This window comes from Copadichromis virginalis, linkage group LG7 (assembly GCF_057382275.1).
Source record: "Copadichromis virginalis isolate Kocher_CV1m ecotype Utaka linkage group LG7, C_Virginalis_male_GT1.1, whole genome shotgun sequence".
Classification (NCBI taxonomy): domain Eukaryota; kingdom Metazoa; phylum Chordata; class Actinopteri; order Cichliformes; family Cichlidae; genus Copadichromis; species Copadichromis virginalis.
Genome location: NC_140624.1, coordinates 4,470,478 through 4,496,799, shown reverse-complemented (window position 1 = coordinate 4,496,799; position 26,322 = coordinate 4,470,478). Strand labels below are relative to the sequence as shown.

The 26,322-nt window shown below is 40.6% G+C and overlaps 4 protein-coding genes across 9 annotated transcripts in view; 2 read left to right on the top strand and 2 right to left on the bottom strand.

The window, feature by feature from the left end:
• Positions 1-9,883, top strand: part of srgap1a (SLIT-ROBO Rho GTPase activating protein 1a) — a 77,101-nt gene extending 67,218 nt beyond the window's left edge. For 2 of the 4 annotated variants that reach the window (XM_085461264.1, XM_085461262.1), the window contains exons 19-22: positions 254-434; positions 2,230-2,367; positions 6,167-6,548; positions 7,276-9,883. In XM_085461264.1, coding sequence (XP_085317390.1) covers positions 254-434; positions 2,230-2,367; positions 6,167-6,548; positions 7,276-7,683 — 1,109 coding nt within the window. In that variant the 3' untranslated portion in view covers positions 7,684-9,883. Of the gene's footprint in view, positions 1-253; positions 435-2,229; positions 2,368-6,163; positions 6,549-7,275 lie in introns of all 4 variants that reach the window. The other 2 variants (XM_085461263.1, XM_085461261.1) reach the window with 1 other exon arrangement.
• Positions 9,884-10,872: 989 nt separating this feature from the next.
• On the bottom strand, positions 10,873-13,821 carry cfap263 (cilia and flagella associated protein 263). Its single transcript, XM_085461260.1, has 9 exons — positions 13,698-13,821; positions 13,222-13,357; positions 12,680-12,841; positions 12,439-12,588; positions 12,008-12,118; positions 11,710-11,808; positions 11,516-11,623; positions 11,289-11,444; positions 10,873-11,197 (listed from the first exon to the last, which is right to left on the bottom strand). Exons 1-9 carry the CDS (start codon positions 13,784-13,786, stop codon positions 11,090-11,092), a joined length of 1,119 nt encoding a protein of 372 aa, XP_085317386.1. The 5' UTR covers positions 13,787-13,821; the 3' UTR covers positions 10,873-11,089.
• A 3,714-nt stretch (positions 13,822-17,535) lies between these two features.
• On the top strand, positions 17,536-24,279 carry parp12a (poly (ADP-ribose) polymerase family, member 12a). Its single transcript, XM_085461255.1, has 11 exons — positions 17,536-17,941; positions 18,936-19,071; positions 19,172-19,436; positions 19,530-19,700; positions 19,824-20,013; positions 20,161-20,335; positions 20,494-20,723; positions 20,842-20,929; positions 21,051-21,181; positions 22,127-22,275; positions 22,464-24,279. The coding sequence occupies exons 1-11, from the start codon at positions 17,628-17,630 to the stop codon at positions 22,718-22,720; spliced, it is 2,106 nt and encodes a 701-aa protein (XP_085317381.1). The 5' UTR covers positions 17,536-17,627; the 3' UTR covers positions 22,721-24,279.
• The window catches only part of LOC146704241 (thromboxane-A synthase-like), a 30,135-nt gene continuing 26,020 nt past the window's right edge, over positions 22,208-26,322 (bottom strand). For 2 of the 3 annotated variants that reach the window (XM_085461256.1, XM_085461257.1), the window contains exons 12-14: positions 25,961-26,098; positions 24,972-25,134; positions 22,967-24,777 (exon numbers count right to left, since the gene is read on the bottom strand). In XM_085461256.1, coding sequence (XP_085317382.1) covers positions 24,664-24,777; positions 24,972-25,134; positions 25,961-26,098 — 415 coding nt within the window. In that variant the 3' untranslated portion in view covers positions 22,967-24,663. Of the gene's footprint in view, positions 22,265-22,966; positions 24,778-24,971; positions 25,135-25,960; positions 26,099-26,322 lie in introns of those variants that run through there. The other variant, XR_014921151.1, reaches the window with a different exon arrangement.

Sequence of the window (26,322 nt, the reverse complement as noted above, 5' to 3'; positions counted from 1 at the left end):
ACTTGCACTCCATGTGCACTTGCATCAACTGCATATTCACGTGTACAAACATGTCGGTGTTAGACTCCCTTGAATTGTAGCCAGCCTGTATTTGTAAGTGCATTTGTTTCCAAAATTAGATTTTTATTTCCCAAGTCTACAGCACTTTAATCAGTTGTTAGAAATGTCTGCACATGAAATAACAACCATCTGTACTTGATGACTTTGCCATATCTGACATGTACTTAACCTGACTAATCCTTTCTCTTGACAGAGGGTGAGCCTATTGAAGCCATTGCCAAGTTTGACTACGTCGGGCGCTCTTCTCGAGAGTTGTCTTTCAAGAAGGGCGCCTCCCTGCTGCTGTATCAACGGGCATCTGAAGACTGGTGGGAGGGGAGGCACAATGGGATTGATGGCCTGGTGCCACACCAGTACATTGTAGTCCAAGACATGTGAGTGTCCTACAAATATAGAGCAATAAATATCTTCTGTATTGAGCACAAACAAAAGATGTGCATCATGCACAGTGAATACTGACTAGTCAGTTTACCTCTAGCTAACCTCAAACTGTAGGCAGTTGTAAAGGAATAATCAGATGTTCATAATATATGTTATGTACTTTCTTCCCAAGAGATGGATGGGAACATTCATACATCCATTTTCTTAACTGCTTATCCAGTTCAGGGGTGTGGGGGTTGGGCTAGAGCTTATCTGAGCTGAGGCTGGACAGGAAGATTTATACTGTTTCCTATCTGTTCAGTAAATATGATGCCAGCATCTTTTGAACTAAACCTAAGATGAGGGAAAACATTTACTCGTTCCACAGCTGACAGAGTCCTCAAACCCTGAAAAATGCTCTAACAGAAGGTGTTTATAAAGAACCACTGAAAGTAATACATTCATTTATAGATTGAATGTATATAAAAATGTAATTTTTATATATTTTTAATTATACAATTAAAATGGAATTCTTTAGTTGGAAGATGAACGAGTAGTTTCTGACCTCTCCTCGCTTAATTATTATACCAAAGGCTGCTTAACTAGTGCCGGATCCACTTAGAGTCTGAGAGCTAAAGTCCTTAGCAAAATATCCCTGTGGGTTAAACAACACACTTGTCCTTGTTGACTTTGCTCCACAAAAAGGCTGCTAGGCCGTCAGGTTACTATAGGGTCGCGCACAGGGGACCTTCAGGCTCATTTGTCTTGTCCTCCACTGTCATCCCTGCTCAGCTGTGGAGCTTTCTGCATCTCCAGGGTCCTTAACCAAGCCTTCTGTCACCGTCTCGTGCTCTCAGCACTAACAAGCATGCACTCTGCCATAGCGACTGTTGGTGCCTAATGGACTGAAGTCACTGTCTCGTTAGGACTGGAACAGAATCACTCCAATCACTTAGTAGCTGGCTGGCAAAACAGTCATTTGGAATGCCTTCACGCTCTTTCTGTTTTCCTCCTTCCCCTGCTGCTGTTGTCCCGTCAAAGGACCCCTATCAATAATTCACTAGGAGGGAGCACTGCTGATGGGGTGTCATCTTAGTTAATGAAAGAGCACAGAAATTTACAGCTGTACACGTTGTTCCCAAGGAAGTAACGTCCTGGTCTCTACTTAAAGTGAGCAGGCAGAGGAAAGTAAGAGCGCACAAGATTGCAATCTTCACTCGTCCTGTAAAAAAATAACATATACAGGGAGATGTTTCCTAAAGTACTTTGGCACAAGATGTCACCTGTCAACGTTTGACTGTGAAAATTCGTTTGTAATTTTTGTTGGTAGCTGCCTCTGCTTTGGAGAAGTGCTCGTCTGTGCTGTGACCCTGTGCGTTCATGTGGATTTGCTAAATAAGTGACTGTGTTTGATGATGCCATCAGAGGCAACAGTGCAGCTCAGTAGGTCTGATTACTGCCACCTGACAGGCACCAACTGTACCGAGTATCCAGTGACACAGCTCACTGAAACTCATGCAGCTGGTTTGTGTGTGAGTGTTTGTGCGTGTCGCCGACACAGCGCATCACCAGAATGCTGAGAGGTTCGGGACTATGACTCATCTGACTCCGTAGACCTTGTGGGGTGGGGGTGGGGGTGACACATGCTGACTCTCAGGAAACGGATGGAAAATACTGATACTGAAGAACTGAACAAATATAAAAGATTGACTGATTTGCTGATTTGTCCCTTTTTTTTTTCTACTGTGGGTTTGTCTATCACTTCTTGCTCTTTTCATGTCTCAATGTCACACTGTCTCTGTGTCCCAGAGATGACAACTTCTCAGACACTCTGAGTCAGAAGGCTGACAGCGAGGCCAGCAGTGGCCATGCTGGGGAGGATAAATGCTCAGGAAAAGACATCGGTTCACCCAATGACACCAGGATCTCTGAAGCCTTCATCACCAGGTGGGTATACTGCTGTAAAACAGTGCTAGCTGTTGATGCTTTTTTGTTTGTTTGGTTTTTTTACACAATTTCTGTCAAATACCTTAATTAGGGACCACAGAGATTTTGCAGTTCTGAATATCAAAAAAAAACCTTTAAAATTTTTAATTTGGATCATAGACGCTCTTCCCACGTTTTTAAAGAGTGATGTCAAAATTTGTTTTACATCCAAATCCAGCCCACTTTGGTCTTATGTGGGACGCAAAATTAACAGTTATTTCAAGAGAAAGGAATCTGTCAGCACAACTCTTTTAGGGCTGCCACGATTAGTCGACTAGTCACGATTACGTCGACTATCAGAATCGTCGACGACTGATTTAATAGTCGACGCGTCGTTTGAAGCTTTGTAAGATCACAAAAGACGCAGGAATAAGTAGCAGGATTTAAGAGTGTAATAACGAACTGAAACAGAAGATGGCAGCACTGCATGTACAAGGAACCAGCTGCCGTTAAACCCCGAAGAAGAAGAAGAAGCTGTGTCCCAGAATTCATAGCGCGGCCCAGCTCAGTTGTCAACAATGGCGGCAGCTAGTTAGTTTTAATATTACTCTTATTATTCTTTCTGGGTCACAAAATAAACGTTTAACATATTTTCAGGCGAGAATGTAGCTGTGTAAACCTCAAATATCTGCTCAGTTTATCAAGACACCACATATTTTCAAAAGCGCTCCGACGTTTTCGGAGACATCTGTTACCCACTAGCTTGATAGCTAGCCGGGGGCAAGGCTCGTTAGAGCCGTGAGAACACCGGACTCCCAGCAAATCGTTTTGAAACCCACCGCCGTCTTTCGCTACTCAGGTTAAACATGATATATGAGTCACTTAGATAACTTAACAATGTTATTGTTTGGCTTTTTGTAGTATTTTATTTGTTCCTGAGTAAATCGGTTTGTCTGAGATTAAAGTTATAGTTTTTACACAGCTGAATAAACGTCAAGCAGACAGCTGATTATCAGAAGTGTGAGATGCTCGAGAATATACTCCGGTGTCCTGTTATATTTTAGATAGCAAGGAGTTTATTAAACTTCACCGAAACAATCTGCAAATGTCATTAAAATTTAACAAACTATCATCTTGTCTTTATTTTTAGTTAGCACATACTTTAAACGCTTAAAGCTGTAAGCTAATGATAGTTATATAAGAGCAGATGCTGCTGGTGCAATAAGCTGTAGTTTTATGTCCAATGGATGATGATCTGATGACTAATGGCAAAAATAATCGGTGACTAGTCGACTATCAAAATAATCGTTTGTGGCAGCCCTAGACTCTATGGGCTTAAAGTCTTTGTTGTGGCATTAATAGCCATGGGGCAGGTTTTTATCAGTAGGAAAAGCTGTAAAACTTATGAAAATTAAATTAAAAAGTCCAAAATTCTTGTTCTCCTTCACATTTTCCAAAGTAATCCAGCAGGCCAGATTGGAGTCTTTGCTGGGCCAATTCTGGGCCCAGGCCTTATGTTTGACACCCTTGTTTCACTGTAATTAGTTTACTGCAAATTTGACTTTTACCCTGTTAAATCACTGCAAATTATTCATAATGTTTCCATTTTACGTAAAACAGGGCAGTTGGAGACCATTAGTTTTACGGCAGCAGTAACAGTAACTCCTGAGTGTGCTGCCTTCCTCTGACATTGTGTTTCCTAAACTCAGCTCTTTGTCTAATTGCAAGCATCAGCCACATTGTTTTGTCCCAAGTTACCAGACAGTTCCCGTCAGAAAGTATGAGTATTAAACAACTATTTCAGTCATGCACATGGAGGATTGGCACACGCACACGCACACACACACACACACTGTGTAGACACACAAATCCAATCACACCTCAGTCTTTTTGGCAGTCTCTCTGCTGGTTAGTGCCAGTATTTTGTCTCCTGCTTCTCTTTTCATTGGTGGAGGATAAGCGACCTTGAAATATCTCTTACTGGGTTTTGGCCAAACACATGCTGTTTTATTCAGAGCCATACTCACTCCCTCTACTTCACTGTTGAAATGTTGATGATTCATGCTAGAGGCAATATTTACACCACTGCAGGTATTGGTATGCAGCTGAACATATCTGAATGAATCATCCTTTTAACATCAGCCTTAATAAGCGTCCTCAAAGTCCTTAAACTAGAATCTGTCACACTCTTCCTGTCATTGGCTCCCAGGTGATCCCCACCTCTCTCCTCTTTCTTCTACCCTCCACCCTCCCCCTGCTCACTATCTACTTTTCCATTCAAACAGCAAGTTTTGAATCATTTATACCACTGGATATTTTTTTCTTTGGATATTTTCCCCTCTTGGTGGTCTCAGTCAATAACACGCTCACCAGACAGACTTCTATGGTAATCACAGTAAGCATTAGTAAACAAGACAGCTGTGTTAGAGCCTCTTTTAGTGGAGAAGAAGCATGTTGATGTGACCAGAACAATTCCTTCACTCGGCCTGTTTTTCTGTGTTAATGAAGAGGGGCACGTACAGCGTCTTGTGATTTCTGTTACATTATTAGTCGAAGCCATAATAAGCAAAGGGTGAGCTGTCAATGCGGTGACAGCTTGCAGAGTAAGTTGCGGTGCCTGTTGTAGTACATGCTGTCCCAGAGGAAGATTAAGGACATACATGCTGACTGCTCCACCTGCAGTTTATAAGCAGGTGCTGCAGTTGTTTTGCTATTCAAGAAATGTCAGTGCAGTCAAGGGAAAAAAAAATGTTGTTTCCTCACCAGACACCGTGTCTGCACCACTCCACCACTGGATCTCTATTATTTAGTGTGTGAGCTTTCAACAGCAGCCATTGGTGCAGTCATATGTTTTTATTATGCGCATGAATTTATAAATTTACATTCAGATGTGTGTGGGTTTCAGAGTGTTACATAATCAAAGGTCTGTTTGGATTTACCTGATACTCTGGCATTGCAGGTAGAGCTCACATTATATTCACCAAAATATTCACCACCTTCTCGTCCATCCTCATTACTGCTTTTTCTTTATCACAGTAATAAAACTGCCTGGAAATGTTAATGATAATGTCTGAGAGCTCGTTCATAGGGCTGATGTAAACTCTCTACTTGAAGCCGTTTGTTTCGGAGAAACAACCGAGGAAGAGTTATTACTGAAGATGATTAACTCTAATAACTGACCTGACCTGCATTAGAATCCAGATGCTGTATTACTAATTGAATCTTTTAAGTTGTCACTATTTCCATAAATGTAACACCAACTCAAAAAGCAAGTGATAATAAAATTAGACACTGCGCTGCTTGACTGTAAGTGATGAGCTGCTTTGATTAATCGTTACAGCCCTCGACTCTGCGTAAGTATGACAACCACAACAGAGCTGAACCTGTTGGAGCAATACAAAGGAGGATGCGCTCCTTTACTGGTCTTTTATGGAGTAACACAAATGCTTCAGTGAAACTGATGTTGGCGTGGAGCAGTCTGTTAATGTAAAGGGATTTATGTGTGATAGAAGTGCATTCATACTCAGCTCCGTCTCCGTGTTTTAACTGTGATAAGGCAGCTTCAGCGTCCCCTGGAGGAGTCTGTTTTGATCCTCTGATGAACAACAGATCCATTCTACCTGCTCTCCAGAATAACCTTAACCGATGCTTGACATCAAGGATTCCCTCAAAAAGCTAATATGCCCCATCTAATTCTGTTTTTAGAAGCTTTAAACTACTAATAAATCACAGCTAATGTGATGAAGTAGTGGTGAGGAAAACTGCTTTTTTTTTAATGCTTGCCTATTGTTTCCTCTTTCCTGCACTTATATTGCAGCAGACACAGGAAAAGATCAGATCCACCGTCTCGACGGCCACCTGCCCGTCCCAGTGATGTCCACTGCATGGTGCATACCTCCCAGCAGAGTCATAGTGGACATGGCGGGACTCCAGAGATGGGTTCACCAGTTCTAGGCCACTTCAGCCCACGGGACATGCTGCGAAGTCGCAATCACGTTGCCATAGACAGCCCTGAGCGACGGCGCCGCGCTGGCCACAGCAGTCTGACGAATATCAGTCGTCACGAGTCCCTGAAGAAGATGGAGAGCCCACCGATTCGACGTTCCACGTCCTCGGGCCAGTACACAGGCTTTACCGATGCCCATCACCACCACCACCACCACCACGGCGGCAAGCCCCTGGATCCGGAGACCATCGCACAGGTCAGCGCGGGACGAGCGGCGACCCGACCGCAGCTCCCTCCACCATCAAAGCCCTGCCCTGCCCTGTAAAAACATAGTCAGTCCCAGTCTTCTGCTTCCTCTGGCTGCAACCTAGTCCCTGTGCTAAAGAAACGCAAAAGACTAGCTTCACAGGCAGACGGCAGGGATCACAGTATACTCCTACACACAATATTCCTATAAATTCTGAATTTTTTGGAAAATGCCAAATATTCCAAAGTCTTGAATTTTGTCATCATTCTAATATGGCTTCTGTCATATAAGATTATATAATAGTGGAGCCATAGTCTTTTATAGGCTGTCGTTTAGAAAGCAGAGGGTTACAGAGAGCACCTTAAACTGTGCTGGGCTGTCGGTCTGCCTACTGGGAGCATGCTAAGATGAACATGTCATCTCTGCATCTCATTTGCAATCCAGAGCCATTAACATGGTGAGGGAGAAGAGCCAGTATTAAGTAATATTGTCTACTAACTTTGCATGTATACTGCATGCTTGGTGTTTTCTTAAAAAATCTCTCCTTGTGGTCTTCTTTTATATTGTGTCTGTGTTCTCCATGTTTTTGCATGTTTCTGGTCTTTTTCACTCTTAATTTCTCCATCCAATCTTGCCTTCTTGTTTTTTCTCTCTTTTTTTCATCTTAACCCTCCTGCTCGTGTCTTGCCTATGTCATTATCATCCTCTCTCACGCACATTTTCTCCTCTCCTGCAGGACATAGAGGAAACTATGAACACTGCTCTGAATGAGCTGCGAGAGCTGGAGCGGCAGAGCTCAGCCAAGCACGCCCCCGACGTGGTGTTGGACACCCTGGAGCAGCGGCAGACCTCCGGCAGCAGCGGCGGAGGTCCGACGCCGGCCAGCTCCAGCGAGTCCCTCAGCCCCATCCACGCCGTCATGCTGCGGTCAACTGCCAACACTGAGCCGCCCACCCGCCGCAGCACCAGCTCCTCCAATGATTCTGTGAGCACGTTCAAGCCCGTGGTAGCACCACGCATGGGGGTGCAGCTCAAACCCCCCGCTTTGAGGCCCAAGCCCATGGTCTTACCAAAATCAAATCAGGCCCCTCAGCCTCCTGCTAATTCTTCTCAGGACCCTCTGGATAAGTCCTGCACCATGTAACCTCCAGGGCAGGAATCGGAGAATGTAAATCAAAAACTCTCAATCTAGTTCCCAAGAGACTGTGAAACCAGTGTTTACAGTTCTCAGAGAGAGTACAAGTAATATCTAAGAGTGTGTAAAATACTTGGCCCTGGATTGGAGACATTTCTTTTTGATGGTTTGAATCTGAAAACAAGAATTTAAAAAGGATTAGATCTGAGTTATTGATGTAGGAGTTGTAGTGAAGACAGATTTGTCTGTTGTCTCAGATTTGTGTTAATATGTTTAGGTAATATTAATATTAAATAACAGATATCTTTAAAAAAAAAGATTTTAAAAACAACAAATCACAAAGGCTTCCGGAAAGTTTTAGAAAATGTACACATTAGTTTAGTTTACAGATGATAATGAACTGTAACTCTGAACAACATGTGGTGCATGCAGTTCTTGAACCTGTGGTGAGAGCTGTCGTGACCACAGATTCGATTTTTCTTTCCCTTTTATCTAGAATGGCCTTCGGAGGTGTTGCGAACCAGTACATAGATCATACATCAGATGTTCATTAATAGAAAAGGTGCTGTGACTTGCTGGGCAGAAAGAGTTTTAAGGAGCCAAAAGAGCCCTTTACAGATTATTTATTAACGGTACTCTGTTAATAAATGAGTAGTACTGACACCAGTATGCTTTTTTCCACTCGCATGTAAACTGCAGCTTTCTTCAGCAAAGCATGCCGTCTGTTGTGTTTCGTTAAGTACAAAGATCACCTCTGTGCTGGCTTCACTCAGATTTATTTAAGCATATTGCCTGGAATGACAGATGATGATTGGATAAAACCACTATTGCTTTATGACTTTTACGTCTGAACATTTTGATGCGTTCATAAATTCCTGCAACGTTACCTTAGGTTGTGGGAAGAAATGCGCCTGATATGTGTTTGCTTTTGCATCTGTGTAACCTTTAGGGAGAAAATGATGATGAAAAATATGTTGTTACACTGCGTGGACTACATGCCATAGCTTCCTTTTATGCCTTGTTTGGCTTTATTTACCCAAAGACATGAGTTTATAAGTCAAAGCACGGATACTGATCCTTCATGTTTAGACTCAAGGTGGCGCCCTGTGGTTGTGCTGCCAGTAGCCATGGACCTGATGACTGTTAGTTGTAAAAGCCTCCTAATACGTTCCCCCTGCTTCCTGTGCTTCTCTTTGCGAAGGTGTTTGAAAACAGCAGCTTGCTTTGAGTCCTCTAGTCTGTTTTATATTTGGGAAAGAATGTCAATAATGTTTGCATACTGCTCTCAGACTGACATTGAAGCTCTTTTCGCGCATTTACCGATTTGTGTGGATGATACTTAGAAGTGCATGGAAAGAAATGGGCTACGTGGGTCAGTCAGCTCCTATATAATGATTTCAAAATGCAATAGCCTCATAAAATTGTATGTGCCAGACTTCCAGTTTTGTGGCTGCACCCCTGTATGTCTCCATTTGTTTTTGTTTTTTTAACCTCTGTGCTGTAGAAATAACAGAGCCGGGTGCATGTCATTGGAGTGTTTGGCTAGCATAGTTACATATAGAAAAGAGTTTGGTAGTTAGGTTGCAGTGCATAAGCAATGCTCTCTAACAGCAGGTTTACACTATCTTTGACTTGACAAATATTATATGTATAAATAATTAAAGGTTAATTAATTTCTGAATTACTAACTTTCATTATTTTTGTAATCTTCTTTTTGTTATATTTGTTGTGTTTCTGGGTAGAAATCACTTAGAAGATATGATGTAGAATAAATATCCAGAGATACAGGTGTCCCACCTATAGTGTGAAGCCAGTTGTGTATATAAAAAAATGTGTTTTTGTCACTATGTAACATCAGCAACAGTAGGACTCAAGTTATGCCGTCTGTAGGCTTTAAGCTACTCTGTGGTGTTATGTACATCTGTATTCTGTGAAAGTGCCTTTGGAAATGTTTTAGAGGAACTTCAGACACTCTGCCCGGTCGCATATTAGATGCCGTGTTTTTGAGAAAATGCAGTGCAGGATGATGAAGTGTATAAGAAATTATGCCATTTTCCAAACAGTTATATGGCAGAATTGATCATAAATAAACAGCTTACTCAATGTGACATTGCACTTTTATGTATATAACTGTATATATGGCATGTAATATCATAACGTTTAGAGTTCATTCAAGGATTTCTTTCTAATAAAGGAAATAGTTTGTTGACCTTGTGTGTGTTTTTGTTTTTGTTTGTTTTATTGAGGAACTTTGACTGCAATTTATTAAATAGATTGACTACACTTGTGTAGATGAAGTTTTAGTGCCCCTAAAAGACGTTTGAGCCAGAACAGTAAAATTACCAGTTTTGCAAAGAATAACATACACTGGTTTTGTCAAGAATAATAAAAAATTGTGAAAGCTTTCATTAAATTAGAAAACAGACTCATTGCCTTCACTGTATGGGGACAAGGACCAGCTTAGTGTCATGTTTCCCACAGAGCCTCTTTCTCAGCCAGTGTGTCTATTCTTTGTTCTGTTTGGATAGCAGAAAAGTACAGTTTCAAGATTGTAGTCATTCAGATTTGCAACAGTCAAAAAGAGTAGATGATTGGTAAATAGATCGATGCTTACAAAGCACTTTTCTACTTTAATTGCACACTCAAAATGCATTTTTACTATAAGCCTCATTCACCCAATCTCGCATACATTCATAAAAGTGCTTTTTTTCTAAACCTACGCACACTGTCTAACATTCACACTCTGTTAGATGCATTGGGACAACAGCATCTTGCAAAAGGTTACTTCAATGTGCAGAGTACAAGAGCCAGGGATCAAACCTCTAATCTTGCAGCTAGTAAATGACCTGCACTACCTTCTGAGCAATAGATGGTCCGAATAAGATGAGAGTACAGAAACTTGTGAGAGCACAACAAAAGGCAGAAAGGCCACACAAACTAAGTAGTTAGCACATTTCCTCACAGCAAAGTCCCGAGTCCTTGTTGTGAACACCGGTCAGAGCAGGGCCCTGATGTGTGGAGTTGCCTTTGTTTATTCCAGAAGTTCCTGTTTCTTCCTGCCGTGACATGATCAGTTCATTCTCCTGTCACTGTGCCTTTTAACACAGCTGCAGATGGTCCTCGGCACCACACTGCATTACAGAACGAGTTTCCCTTTTGTGTCAATAACGGCTGTCAATCTTAAATGAATGAGTCACATTTGCATAAATAAAGAAAGGAAATTTTTAATGTCAATCATAATTTTGAATAAGTAACTCTCAGGGACACAGATATGATGAGGATGAAAGCCATTGTTTTTACATTTAACAAAAAGCATTAAAAGATTGCAAACAATAATAAACAAAGCAGACGCAGAACGATTGATGGAAAGTTTTCTTGTTGTCATCAAATCAGTCATTTGGGAAACTTCTTTTTTCTACATGTTATGTGCTGCTATGTGTGGGAGTTTTATTGGGATTTGGTGTTCCCCGGAGCTAGTTCCAACCTGTTTGTTCCACACTTTAGTGTGGGTCTTGAAGGCCATCTAGTTAAAACAGAGATTGTGTTGTTTTTAATACTATAGCACAACAGTTTTATTGTTATTGAGGAGAGACTAAATAAAAATAACATTTTACCTCAGCAATCCCAACCTTTCTCTCCCAAGTGTGAATGCTCTGCTTAAGCTTCTTGTATTTGTCTTTGACATGCATGTACTCAGTGATATCAGGAGCCTGATAATCTCTGAGCTGCCGTCTGAGTTTGTGGTTAAGGGCTTCAGCCGCTGAATGCTCCTGAGGAGAGAAAGATCAGGTATTAAAATTGGGGGTTTTAGATTCTTGAAGCTTTACTAATTTCGACAAACCTTCTCAGCATGCTCTAACTCCTCCTCTATTTTTGCCAGCATCTGCCTCACTTTGGCGATGTCATTGCTCAGCTCTGCCGACATCAATGTCACACTCTGCAGCTTTTCCTGCTCACACAGATATGACAGATAAGCTGAAAGTTATACTGGAAATAACGCCAAGAACACCATCTGACAAATTTCCAGCGAGTTACCTTGTGTGAGCTGAGAACACGCTGAACCTTCAAACTGTTGATCTGAAGTTCATCCAGGTTTTTGTCGGGTCTTGGCTCGTCATACTCCTGAAAAAATTCCTAGATGCAATACACAGAACTTTGCATTTACACACTAGCAAAATGAGCAAGTATATAAATGGTTACAAACATGTAAGACACTGACAAACTTTGGCAGCAGAAAGCAGACTGTACATTGATTTTCTGTCCTCTCGTGTAACAGTCTAACCTACAACCTACACAATCTCTTGACAGCAACACATTTGCTTTCATTCTCTACCTCATACTCAGCTTTCCCCATCTCTTTTTTCTGCTGCAGCTGTTGCAGGAGCTTCTTCTCGTGGAGCTTTAGTGCCTGATTCTTTACATTTAAGGTCTCCAGCTGGGTGACCTGTACATACGTTTGAACAGAACAAATGAGGTGAAAGGGAGGTTATAAACAGGACTGAAGAAAGCGGATAACTAACAAGGGTGAAAAAAAGTTCTTTACGCTGCTTGCTTCAATCTTTAGAAGCTAACCCATCTTAATAATCTTAGTAATTTTATTGACTTTATATAAAATACTTGGGTAAAATTAATAATATGACTTTAAAAGGGTAAAAAGTCTCTGGCCTTTGGAAATGTGCATACCTCTAACCTGGAACAATCTATTCAAAAACTGCTGTGCACATGTTGATGTCACTGTTTTGTTAAAAAGACAAGTTTTGTTACCTTTAACTTGTCTTCAATGTACTGGAGCACCTTCTCTGGCTCTTTCATTTCTAGCGTGTTGTCCTTCGTAGGTTTGACCAGTCTACGCTCAAAATCGTTCTTCGCCTTCCTGACATCAGCCAGACGTAATTCTGCTTCCTTCATAGAGGCCTGAAAAGACAAGTATGTTTCATGAATAAATGTACCTGAGGTCAGTGTTTCTATATATTGTGTTTTATTTTTTGCGTGTGTGTGTTGTAACCTTGTAGTTGTCCTTGTTTTTTTCAGATTTCAGTTTGAGTTTCTCCCGGTCCTGTTGCGTTTCTCTTACTTCTCTTTGTGCTACGCACAGTTTTTGTTCTAAAGTGAGCGGCTGAAAACGGTCCGATATGTTGGACCTGGACTTTCGCCTCCATCCAACGCCCTGAAGGCACAAAAACTCAAAATAGTATCCTATGATGTTTTGTTCAAGAAAGAGAATGCAAATGTTTTCAGTCAAACATTTATTGGCTGGAAAGAGTTGATGCAATAAGATCTGCTTTATTTTGGCCTGTCTCAAACAGTAAATAAATTGACATTACCTAAAACTATAAAAACATTACACTGCAGCTGGGACAGCCATAAAAAGGACTTTGTCCTTCACTGTCTATCTAATTCACAAGTTCTGACAAATAAAGTGTGCTGTGTGTAGATATATGTTGAGTGTGAAGCATTAATCTGCAGTCTTTACTTTTAGGAAGAGACCTATAATAGCAAGTAAGGATTTGCATTCAAGGTTATTTAATAAACCTTTATGGTACTTACCCCAGCCCCCAGCTTCAAGCTTCGTGTTGCCCCGGCACCTTCTCCCCCAGCCTGGGATAGCAGGTCTTGTGGATCCAGGCGGCAAATGAAGCTTTCAAACATGTCATTCTCTGCCAGGAGGGCTGCATTGGAATGCCTCGGGGAAGAATGAATAAGAAAAGCAGGCAAAATAAATACATTTTTTTTAAAAAATCACTTAAAAATGCTCGGAGAAGTAACCGCTTACTTTAAGAAAAATTAATTAGAAAAAAACATTATGTAGAGGGTGGAACAGCTCACCCTAAACCTTTCTAGCTAATGGTTAATAGACGAAAAGTTGTATTTTAGTAACATTTAACTGAAATTACAGACCATTAGCAGAGCATTAGCAAGTAACTTTGGTGGGTTATACGGAATAAGTTAAATAAAGTCAGTTGTAGGGTTACAGCCGATAGGACGCAGTTATTTTTAGTTTAATAAATATGAACTGTCATTACTTTAGTTCTTCGATCCGTTTGTAAATGAGTTCCTTCTGTTCTTGCGTGACCTCGTCATTTTCCTCGATCAAGGAAAGCTCGTCCTCCATGGTTGCTAAGGTACACTGAACCTCTGGTTTCTATGGCCTAGTGTTGCATTCACGCACTTCTGGAAACGTTTTACTCAGCAAGTTTTGCAATGAGAGAAATGGATGTAATAGTGAAGGCTTTAGGACCCAGGGGACCCAAGAGAGCAGACTTTTTTTCTAAAAAAAAAAAAGTCGCTAAAAAAGACGTGAAAGCGCGTATCGCTTTTACTCTCAACAAGCAGCGGGTGCTATAACGCAGTCAGTTCTTCTTTTACTCTTATGCTGTTTTGTGGATCACAAGGTTTAAAACTACTTATAAACACACATACACGAAGTAACTCCACCAGAGCGCCTATTTCGGGTCACTTTTGCCGGTCCAAGCCCGGGTAAAGGAGCAGGGTTGGAATTGTGACATTAAAAAAAAACAATAATTGCTAAAAGAAATTTAATTTGTAGTTCTAAAGAAACTCTAAATGCATTTAGGACGTTTTTTACTCACTTTATGTCTCTTCCACGATGTTATTTCTCTCTCCAACAACATAGGTTACAATTAGATTAGCATGACCAATTATGCAAATTAGGCGATGACGTCATTTAGCGACTTTTAGGACAGCCAATAGCGATTTTCCTTACTGAGGAGTTGGCAACACGGGCAGCAGGTGCTCTTCTTCTGTCATTTGCACTGACGAGGGCTGTGAACAATGGTTGTATGAGTAGGTGAAGAGCCTGAGAAGTTTTAATTGTCTTCTACACAAACGGTTGTTTTAAACCTCTACAGCAGAGGTTCGAGTAGAGATTTTAGAAGACAAGCCAGGTGTGCAGCAAACACAGTTGTCTGCTGGAGGACAGGCTGCACATGTGAATTTGTCACTGTTTTTTCCTCCTTCTCCTTTTTGTTGCGTTTTTGGTTTTAGTAGGGTCACCTTTTAAAACTGTTTTTTTATGCCGGGTTTGTTTTTATTTCTACTGGGCTGGTGCAATATTAGTCGGGCAATGTGCAATCCCTGAGCTAGGCTCTTACCTTAGGGGAATTAGGTCTTTTAGAGGTGCTCCGTGTGGATTTGCAGTGAATACGTTTTATTAAGAGTGATTTTAGTGCCACCGATTATTGCCTGAACTAAAACACTTAGTGCATGTGTTAAGATATTCATTGTGTGTACTCATGTTGTACAGTGTTTAACTGCATTATGGTTACTGTGGTTTAACAGAGACAGTATTTTAGTTGCCACCACAAGGAGGCACTGTTTCATTGTAAGAGCACGGATGCTGCGTCATCACGCCCCTAAGAAAAAAAAGTATACCACAACGAAAATGGCACCCATGAGAAAAGTTTTGCCGCGTGTTGATGAGGAATAAAGTTCCCAAAATATTAAGGACATTTTTGCCTCCGTCGTCATTTTCCTTCGAGTTGATCGCTGTCGATGCTGCAATACTCAACAGCATGCGATAAGTGTTCTGTTGGGCTCGTATTTATTTGGGGTGGATTTGTTTCTTTTAAAGCAACGAGAATCTGGGACCCCCGAGGGAGAGCAAGCCCGCAGGTGATAGTTGCATTGCTGGCAGGTTGCACCAATAAGACTATCTTGTGGTCGTTAGTGACCTTTCCCATTTTGATGTTTTAGGCCTTTTGCAAACCCTTTGTGTTCTTTTAAAATAAATTTTAACATATCTGACTGATATTGGCCCTCTTGTCCCGTTTATTCTGGGCTCGTTCCTGTAAGAGCTTTGGGCCTGAAAGTTTGCACAAGTAGTATAGAGGTCGTTAGCGGTTACTCGGTGGCTTTTACTCGCTACATAGAGTTTAAAAAATGCTCTCGCCTTCTTGAGGATATATATTTTTTGTTTGTGTAACAGAGCACTAATGTGTTGAATAAAATGTCAAAGAAATGTATAATTTATTTATTCCATGAGTTAAACATACATTTCCCCATTCATTCCCAGACAGGACTTACAAAACATTTTACTACTGGGGTGTCCAACTCCAGTCCTCGAGAGCTACCGTCCTGCAGCTTTTACATGCATCCTCACTCCAACACAGTTGAATCAAATGGTTGAATTACCTCTACCATCAAATCTGGCAAAGGCCTGATAACAAGCCATTCATTTGATTGAGGTGTGTCGGAACAAGGATGAGTCTAAAAGCTGAAGGACGATAGCTCTCGAGGACTGGAGTTGGACACCCCCGTTCTACTAATATCCCAGCTGCACATAAGACCATCAAACCAAAGGTGCGAATCAATGACTCTACAGCAGGGGTGTCGAACTCCAGGCCTCGACGGCCAGTGTCCTGCAGATTTTAGGTGTGTCCTTGATCAGACACAGCTGATTTACATGGCTAAATGACCTCCTCAACATGTCTTGAAGTTCTCCAGAGGCCTGGTAATGAACTAATCAACCTAACCCTGACCCGGGGTGATACCTAAAACCTGCAGGACACCGCCCCTCGAGGCCTGGAGTCTGACACCCCTGCAGTCACTGGTGCTAACAAATAACACTGCAAACCGTTACACCCAGTTTTAGAGACACTGCAATTTACCTGTGGCCATGCACTGCAAACAATTCGGGTCTCACCGCTATGCATGACCTGCAACCTGGGTTTGTAAAGGGAAGTGGCACAATCAAATTAAACGAAAAAACAAGAAGAGAGGTTAGTCCGCCTTTACAAGACTCACTCTCAGTCATTCATAACAGCCTTTGCAGCTGGACGGGCTAGCCAAAACCAAATTACAAATCAACCAAAAGAATAAAAAAAGGACAGCAGAGGTGCAGTCGATCTACAACTTGATTAAAACTTGTGGTCACACGACCAATCTTCTTCTTCTGTATAGGTTTATTGGCGGTTGGCAAACAGCAAAATGGTGCATTACCGCCACCAACTAGTGTGGAGTGTGGACCGAAATGACAATAAATAAATAAAAATATAATATAATATAATATAATAAAATATTCAAATTCTCCCGAACAAATGAGTCTGCCTAAAAAACCAAAATACAGCCTGATAACTTTCACTTATAAAGCTCACGCGAAATAAATCAAACAAGTCCAACTTCACTCGTCCAGCTTTTTGATCAGTTGTCTCCTTTCCATATCATACTTCTGACAATGCAATAAAACATGTTCTATTGTTTCCTGTTCCCTACTGCAGTCACACTCCCCTGTACAGTGTTTACCTATTAAAAATAATGTGCTATTTAAGCCAGTGTGTCCAAATCTCAGTCGAGATATAATCGTCTCCTCTCTCCTGTTTCGTCCTGTACTTCTCATTTCCCCCGCTTTCCTTTGGATGTTGTACAGCCATCGCCCTTTCCTCTCCTCCTCCCATTGCTTTTGCCACCTTTCCTTCATTTTGTGTCGTATTCTGCTCTTGAGCTCCGTCCTACTCACACCAATAACCATATCTACCATCGGTCTCCTTGTTGCGACTTTTGCTGTCCTATCTGCCAGAGTGAGTTAATTGTGTCTGGAACTTCCCACAAAAGGCGCTCACCTCACCTCACACACCCACTACCTTGTCAAAGTTCCTGCCAGGTGACACTTGTTACATTTCTTTTTTACGATTGATTTAGATTTAATGCAACCACATGAAAGTCCACTACTACTAATTTAAGATAAAATTCACTTTATTTTCAGATTTTATATGCCACGCAATCTCGCCCTCGTGACAATATCTATTTATTTTTGTATTTTTAAAAAACCTTGTAGCGATAACTTTCCTTCTGGGCAGGGCGACCATTACACAAACCGTCCTATGTTTAAGTTTCAGTTTCATTTCCCAGTAACCGAACGTAGCCGGAGATTTCGGTCAGAGCCATAACTGGGCTGCTTTGGAATTCTTAGCTAAAGGAACAAATGTCATTGCAGAATGACATCGACTCTGTCTAAATTCATCATCAAGACCTTGTGCGACAACCAGGGGTGTTTGGAATTCGGGAAATTAGAAGATCAGCTCGCACAGAAATTCACGGTTGCGGATTCGGTCCTACGCGCTGTGCTCTTTGACGATGGTAAAATAGCCATTAAAGAAAGAAGAAAGACGGGAAGTAAAATAATCAGCCCGGATAGTCTGGTAGTGGCTAAAACCAATCTGCGGCTCTGTCAGAAAAAAGCTGGAGAGTGTCCGCAGTGCGATGGCTTACACCTGTGCAAGTATTTTGTTTGCGGAGAGTGCACGTTCGGGTAAGCGACGTATTTATTTATTTATTTTTGTAGAAAGCTTTCCTATAATAACAAAGACTCTGTGATAGTTATCACCGCCATAAATGAGCAAAAAGGTGCTCAATCATTCACGATGAGGTTTTTCAACAAGCTACGCAGAGCGCAAAAGGGCTTTGCGTGGGTTTAAACTTTAAAGCCCAGCAAATAATCGCAGATTCAGGTTTGTTTTCCTGCTATTAGTCATCGCCTATGGTTGCAACGTATCGTCATCTTATTGGTGCTTCATAGTGATCTCATTCCCACAGCAATTAATCTTCAGTCTGAACACAGGTGTAAATAAAAACCCCACAGGGAAAAGTGCTTTTAATACTCAGTGTAAATAGTGAATGATGATGGAATAAGCACCATGACCTTATAAGAACTCATGTTTTGACTTTACATAAAATCCGAGCTGAATTTCATGAGACATTGTGGACATCATCGTAATCAAAATGGTTAAATGTGACTTTAGCTTGGCCTGATGGAGACTGCGCTCCCCCGCATTCATTATGAATTTTACGAATTTGGGTCACTCCATTTTTTCCTAATGTTTGCACGATTGTAGTGCAACATTTTGACCAGAAGATGGCAGCAATTTAACAGTTCAATTACAGGACTTTGATCATTTTTTTTCCCAAATGCAAAACACCCATAATGTAAATAAATGATGGAGAGCCTACTGCTCACGCTGAAGGTCATGCCTTCATCTGGATACGACGTTTTTAGTGGCAGAAACGTTAAACTCATCCAAGTGACTTCTTTAGTCTCAGCTGAATGCAGATGTCCCCTACCTTATAAACAGGCCATTTGCATAATGACTTGAACTAGCACCACCGCATACATCTTTAAATGAGGTTTTTGACTATGTAAAATTATAGATACGTTGGCTCAGACACTAAACTCAAAAGCAATAATATTGAAAAATATTATAAGTAAAACAGAATATTTTAATTGGATGGCATGTTGTCATTTACAGAGGGAAGTGTAAGAATCCACACAGTGTGGCATTTCCATACAATGCAGAGCTTTTGAAGAAGTACAATCTTCATGATTTCACAGAGAAACAGCTGTTCCAGCTGTTACTGCAGAATGATCCTTATCTGCTTCCTGAGGTATGTTTTAGCGGTTTGCACTTGGAGGCAATTGTGGAGATTGTCTTGTTCTTCTGTTGAAAATATGTGAACTTCATCCTCCTTTATGATTCCTTTTTAGATATGCTCACATTACAACAAGGGCAACGGTCAGCACGGCTCATGTAAATTCACCACCTCGTGCACAAAGCTCCATGTCTGCCAGCATTTTTTCCAGGGTGACTGCAAATTTGGCTCTTCGTGCAAAAGACAGCATGGCCTCGATGGACATGCGATGAAGCTCTTCCGAGGATTCAGTCGTGAGAATATTGAAAACCTTCACAAGATCTACAGAAATAAATGTATCATCATGGGTCAACAGGAGAGGCAGGGTACTGGTGTCACTGGTAAAGCAGATTTTATAAAAACATGTCTTGCACAGATTTTTGTCAATCAGCAAGACCAGTAATCTACACAACATAAATGTGTCTCTTCTGTAGTGCTAACAGAGGTAAGAACCTCAACTAAGCAGCCTCAGCAGTCTTCCCAGCAGTCTTCCCACAGCAATCCTGGATCCCCAACCAGTTCTGTTTGTCCATCTAAGCCACCGAGCAATGCTGACATGAATGAAATCTGCCTTTATTTCATTCGCAGACATTGCGGGTTCAAAGGTAATGATCATGATGGTGGAAGCTGCCTTTCATATCTACAATACAGTAACATCTCAACACGTATAGCTCTATGTCCATATGTGCACTGCCTAATAAATGAATGCTGGTGTGTGTTTTTCATAGACAAGTGTGCACGTGTCCATTGGCACCTGCCCTACAGATGGCAGGTTTTAGACACTGATGGTGTAACCTGGAAGGACTTGCCCACTATGGAGGAAATTGAAAAGGCATACTGTGACCCAGCAAAAGAGACGAGCTGCATGGATCAACCTTCGTCCGGCTTAGGGCTTTTCAGATTTCTGTCTCTTCAAAGGTACATGAAGAAACAGAACACACAGATGTACTGTTTGTGGTGCATCTGCAGTAAAAGATTAAAAGATTAAATGCATATTACTGTTATTCACATGAGCTCAGGTCTATAGATTTCCATTAATTTTGATGGAATTTACATCCCTCTTAGCTCTTCATCCCCTGTTGAGAAGTCGGTGGACTTCAGGACCATGAGATATGGAAACTCTCCAGTTCGTCGCCTGTCCACTGCCTCCTCTGTCTCAAAGCCCCCTCACTTCATTCTCACTACACAGTGGGTCTGGTACTGGAAGGACGATGGTGGGAAATGGTTGGAATATGGAAAGGTGACTTATTGTGATTCTTTCAATGAGTATGAAGATCTTGCCACCCTTGACAGAACTTTTCTAAGGGAACAGATGTATTACAGTTAGATATGCCAAGTAATTTAATCACTGGCATGTTTGGAATCTAAACTTTGGTGGATTGCTTGTGTTCTCTTTAGGGTGATGAGGAATCATCAGTGACTTCTGAAACCCTGGAGAATGTATACCTTGAAGACAGAGATACAGAGATTCCGTTCAGTGCTGGCAAACAGAAATATATTCTCCATTTCAAAGATGCGACAGGAGACCAGGCGATGTATCAGCAGAATATAAAATTCAAAACCAAGCGAGATGTCAGGAGGAGGCCTCGCTTTGTGTCTGCTCATGACGTGGAGGACAAGCTGAAGAGGTATTTTGACTTCCACTTGTGCACATTGATTCAGGCTATTCAAATATTTCTAGTCTTGGTTGGTTGCTGTCTTAAGTGAGTTTACCAACAAAATGAATACTGCATGTCTTCTCTGCAGTACGTCATCAAAGAGCTCCAGCTCCTCCACAGCTGAAAGCGTACCTTCGCACTGGGACAAAAATGCCATACCTGAGTTTGGATACAAGGTATCTTTCTTCTATTTAAAAAACAAAAACCCAACCTTGTGCTCAGTGTTACTAAACACTAAACCCATATTTCTACTTTTATTGTTAACTTGTATATTTGCACTTTATTCTTGTCTTTCAGCTAATACATCTCTCCCAATCTGCACCAGATTACAATCTGATTGAGTCTTTATTTAGAAGCACAATGCCGGTGAAAAAAATTAACAGCATCCAAAGGATCCAGAACCCGTCTCTGTGGAGAGTCTTCCAGTGGTAAATTACTGACAGAGATTTTTGGCTTTTTTAAAGAAATGATTTGAACTTTTGGAGGAACCAGGTGATAAAATAGTGAATCTACTCTAGGCAAGGCAAGTTTATTTGTATAGCACAATTCAACAACAAGGTGATTCAAAGTGCTTTACAGAGACATTAGAAACAAGAACAAATAAAAAGCATGATTTAAAATTGAATAAAACAAGCAAATAAACTAACTAACTAATTAACAAACAAACAAACAAACAAAACAGTATATAAAATCAAAACAGATAAAATCAGAACAGTAGATAAAATCAGTAGTTAAATGTAAGTTTTGAAATTTAAGCTTAAAGTGTGGATTTGGTGCTTTATTCAAATGCAGCTGAGAACAGGTGAGTCTTCAACCTGGATTTAAATAAACTGAGTGTTTCAGCTGATCTGAGGCTTTCTGGGAGTTTGTTCCAGATATAAGGAGCATAAAAGCTGAATGCAGCTTCTCCGTGTCTGGTTCTGACTCTGGGAACTGATAAAAGACCGGATCCAGATGACCTGAGGGATCTGGATGGTTCATACTGGGTCAGGAGGTCATTGATGTATTTTGGTCCTAAACCATTCAGAGCTTTATAGGCCAGCATCAGAACTTTAAAGTCTATCCTCTGACGGACAGGCAGAGGATAGACTTTACTACACAGTGTAGTTTACCTTAGCAGCAACACAACAGAACTTGTTACTGTTAAAAAGTAGAAAAAAAAGGAAACTGTTTTGCAGGTGTTGGACTAAGTTCTGGCCTGGCACAGGAAATAGCTGAATCTTCACTAGCTATCTGATGGGGTTATTAGTTTTCTTTCCCCCTCATATCAAGTCTTTATGCTAAATTCAGCAGCTGGATGCAGACAGAAAGGTTTTACACACAAATCTCTGCAAGAAGGATGTTTCCACTTAAATGGCATACACTGTGTTCAGGCAGAAAGAGCAGATGAAGGGGAGGAACGGAGGAGACCCCTCAATGATGTATTTGTTCCACGGGACTGACGAGTCTCTGATAGAGGCCATCTGTGAGCAAAACTTTGACTGGAGGATGTGTGGGGTCCATGGCACAGCCTATGGCAAAGGTACAGCAAAGCAATCTTTGCATCACTTTTTGTAGTATAATGGACACATTGTAGCTAAAATTTGATACTGGAAAGCCATAAAAGGAATGCATCTTCCTCAAAACGAACACCAGAAAACTCTTGAGTACTAAATCACTAGCATTTTTTTCTTTGAACTATATTAACAATAACACTTTTTTTTATTTTAGGGAGCTACTTTGCCAAAGATGCATCTTACTCTGACAGATACGCCAGTGTCAGAGCAACTCCAAACAAGATTATGTTTGTTGCCCTGGTCCTGGTAGGGGACTACACCAAGGGGAGAAGCACGTACGTTCGCCCGCCGCTAAAATCAAACGGAAGAACGTTCTACGATAGTTGCGTTGACTCTGAGAACAAACCCAGCATTTACGTTGTCTTTGAAAAGCAGCAGATTTACCCAGAATACATTATCAACTACTCATAAGTCGCAGTTTGCCTTTCCTTTTTCAGACTAGTGAAACTCTGTGGATGGATGTTCTTTAGTTTCGTGGTGTATTTGAAAGTTTAGAATTTTGCAAATGTAGAAAAATGATTAAAATAATTTAATAGTTAACAAAGATAATGACAAAATTTTAAAAAATGCAATTAATGAACACTCCACAGGCTATCATTTTACATTTTGATTATTCAGAGCTCATATGTATAAACAGCCTTTAATTTTAAATGTAGCTTCTTATTCCTGTGACATGCTCAGTGACTTCTCATGTCTGTTTTAAATACAGTGTCATGTAAGTTTTTTTTTAATTCTGTAACCAAAAGAGACAAAATTCAGCCAGTTTCTGAAAGAAGAGAAGACCAGGTTTATAAATACTTGGTGTGCCTCAGAAGCACAAAGCACTCACAAAGTACTGTCGTCTGACCACAGAGAGAAAAATCAGCTCTGCTATATTTAACATGTGCGCTTCACATTACCGCAACTCCTCAACTATTTTGGGCTTAAGAAAATTCAAATTGTTCCTAAAAGATGACAATTTAGTAATTTTACAGCAATTATAAAAAAAAAAAAAGCCCAGGCTGCCTGCATGATACTTTCTTATTGCAGTCCAATAAGTCGCAATCATCGGCCTTGTGAAATTGTGATTTCTCCAAATCTTTTAATCATAATGTGTCAGAAGTTGAGAGTGAGAAAGGTTACTATAGAACTACCAAACTATTTGATTATAGTATGCAGTATTTTCAGTATTATAATATTATCTTGAGAAGGGACTTCGAGTTGAACTTGAAATCACTGTAATGGTTTTTCTTGAAATGTATCAGAAAATCCTTATTTTGCACTTGAAACTGTACGCATTTCCTTTTCCCTCACAAAATCTCTGCTTTCATGCTTGAAGTATATCCTTAGGCAGAAACGCTTAGCAAAGTACATCAGTGCAAGCCTTAGCAAGGACAACAGATGATCTGGTGTCAAGATACAGAACAAAATTGGATTGTTTGTTTTGTTGCAAAATAAACACATTGCAAAACTGAAAAAAGGAGTAATGTTACCACTTTGTTTATATATTTGCATCAACAACAAGCTGCATTTCACCCATTTCATATGTAAATCAATTAAACAGATTGTTTTGTTTCCTAGAAAGATTTGAATGAATCATCAATAAAACACTTTTAGATCATTTATATTGAGGCCTAATAACATTTCAGCACTGCAGTTTCTCAAGTAATGGCCAAAAATCTAAATTGACAGATTGGATGTGAGTATAGGAAACTGATGTTCCAATAAGGTGCAATAATAATGAATGAGTTCATCAACACAGGTAATGAAAGGATTCTAATGTTTTTTCCCACAGAGTAAAAGTGCAGTGAGTGTTTCATATCCTGAGACATGTAACAGGGACAAGGGTCATCAGGAACAAAACAACAAAGATTTTCTTTCCTATTATAAAACCACTTACTTCACCCTCAAATAGCAGCTTTGGAGGCACAGAGTTACGACCACTTCATGCTCCATCAAAGCTTTCAGTGTATCAGTAACAAAAAACACGACTTTTTTGCCAAAAATATGTCATTATTTTGTAAATTCGACTCACTTAAAGTGGCAACGTGTGACTGTGAGAAGTGCCATTCAGAGTTGTGTTGTAGCACACTCACAAATGAATAACCCGCATGGTGCACTCATCAGCAGGGAGTTCAAAAAGACCTAAACTGTATCCAAAAGAGAGAGGCTGGTAAAGAGCACTTGGATCAACAGCACTTTTGTGCCACTGTGTTTATCATTACAGCGGCAATATTATCATTATCATCGACTTTTCAGATCACTGTGTGGGCTGAATCATTGAGGTATGCAGAATGTCAGTAACTATGGAAATATTTTGCTGTAAATCAAAGGAAAGGCATGATACACGAAGACCCTGAGCCTCAGGTTGGTGTCTAATCATCTGATGGAGAAATGAATGGACCATCTCTTTGGTCCCTTCTTGTGATTTTCACATAAATGCCATTTTTAGGTCCAAGAGTGCTTGACGACTTCAACTCAAGAGGAACCTGAAGACAGAAGAAGTGCATCTTTACATATTTATGTAAACAGCAAATATGAAGGCAGCTAACAAATTATGAGTGAATTGTTTGAAAGTTACGGCACTTTCTAATGTCCAATCATCTCCTCTATGATCATTATTACTGACTGTCCAAGTATTTACATTGCCTACACATTTTAGTAGAAAATAATAAATGAATACCTTGGTCTCAGAGCAGGCCACAATGCTGAAGCTTTGGAACAGGCGCACTAAAGCCATTTTGATTTCAAGCTGGGCGAGCCTCATTCCCACACAGTTACGAGGGCCGGCCCCAAACGGCAGGTATACGAATGGGTGTCGACTGGCCTTGGCCTCTGGTGTAAACCTGGGGATAATCCACAGGTTAGGTGCTTTGGGGGAGAATTAAAGGCAGTGCCAATGCAAAATCATCCTGTCAGTTATGTTTCATTTTAGAGAGGATTTTAATTTGGGGAAAAAGCAAGACCAGGCAACTTTTTCAACGTGAAGCTCAAAACTCAAAGGACAGAGTCAAACTGAACAAGTAAGTTTCTGGCAACAGGCTTAAGGTTTTTTTGAAACTGTTTAAAACAGCAGCTGGCCTTTTAGAGGCATCAGTCTTATAGAAAGGTATATCTGTGTGTTATCGTATAGCATGAAGAGACATTGTGTGTTTTCTTTAATGCTACTTAATCATCAGAAAATAAACTGGGACATGAAATTAAATCTTGTGGTTCACCACACGGATAATGAACGGTTGCCCATGGTGACTAAAAAGGATCTTTCTAATATATCCAGAGGCCAACACAGAGGTTGTATACAAAAAGGGAATGTCTTTCAATGTCCACAGAAAAATTATGGAGATTCTCAGTTGTGGTGAGCACAGTGTGCTGTGGTCTGCTGGGAGGCAGCAGACCATTGCAATGGCAGATAGTGATTATTTTACTGCATTAAAATGTATAATTGGTACACTGTACTTTGATCAGAGACGTGGCACACAGCCATGTCATTTGAGCGCTGCACATGGTGTACTTTCACCAGACAGATGGATGAACAACACCTTAGGTTAATATTTGTCTTGTATTAATGTTATTACATCAACATTTGATTGACTTCAAAGTTAGTTACAAGTGTTGATATTTTTAAACTTGAATATGCTCCGTTTGTCATTTATTAGAAGTAGACTGAAGCACCTCTCTGGGATGAACTCCTCAGGCTCTGGCCAATGTTCCGGGTCATAATGGAGGAAGCCTGCAGGGATCTCCACTGTTATCCCTTTAGGAAGGAACTGGCCATTCACTACACAGTCATGGTCAACTTCTCGTGCAAACCTTAATGGGACAAAATATGGAATTAACGTAATACAATTAAACTATACTAAAAAGAAAATCGTTATAATAGCTTTTATTTTTAAAGTCAAAAAAATCTTTCACAGGACTCTGCAGTCCAGTGAAAAACTACATACTTCATGAGTTAAGAGGGTAATTAGCAGCTAGGTGCAGTTAATCAAATGCATTTTATTGATTGATCAATAATTTGACCTCTATAAAAGATA

Bases quoted from the DNA above. Each gene is read 5' to 3' on its own strand.
- cfap263 (XM_085461260.1), bottom strand. From the start codon at position 13,786: ATGGAGGACGAGCTTTCCTTGATCGAGGAAAATGACGAGGTCACGCAA. The intron at 13,358-13,697 runs GTAATGACAGTT...TTCTTCCCCGAG, and splicing joins AAACGGATCGAAGAACTAAA to GCATTCCAATGCAGCCCTCC. The intron at 12,842-13,221 runs GTAAGTACCATA...TTGTGCCTTCAG, and splicing joins GCTTGAAGCTGGGGGCTGGG to GGCGTTGGATGGAGGCGAAA.
- parp12a (XM_085461255.1), top strand. From the start codon at position 17,628: ATGACATCGACTCTGTCTAAATTCATCATCAAGACCTTGTGCGACAAC. The intron at 19,701-19,823 runs GTAATGATCATG...TGTTTTTCATAG, and splicing joins CAGACATTGCGGGTTCAAAG to ACAAGTGTGCACGTGTCCAT. The intron at 20,014-20,160 runs GTACATGAAGAA...CATCCCTCTTAG, and splicing joins AGATTTCTGTCTCTTCAAAG to CTCTTCATCCCCTGTTGAGA.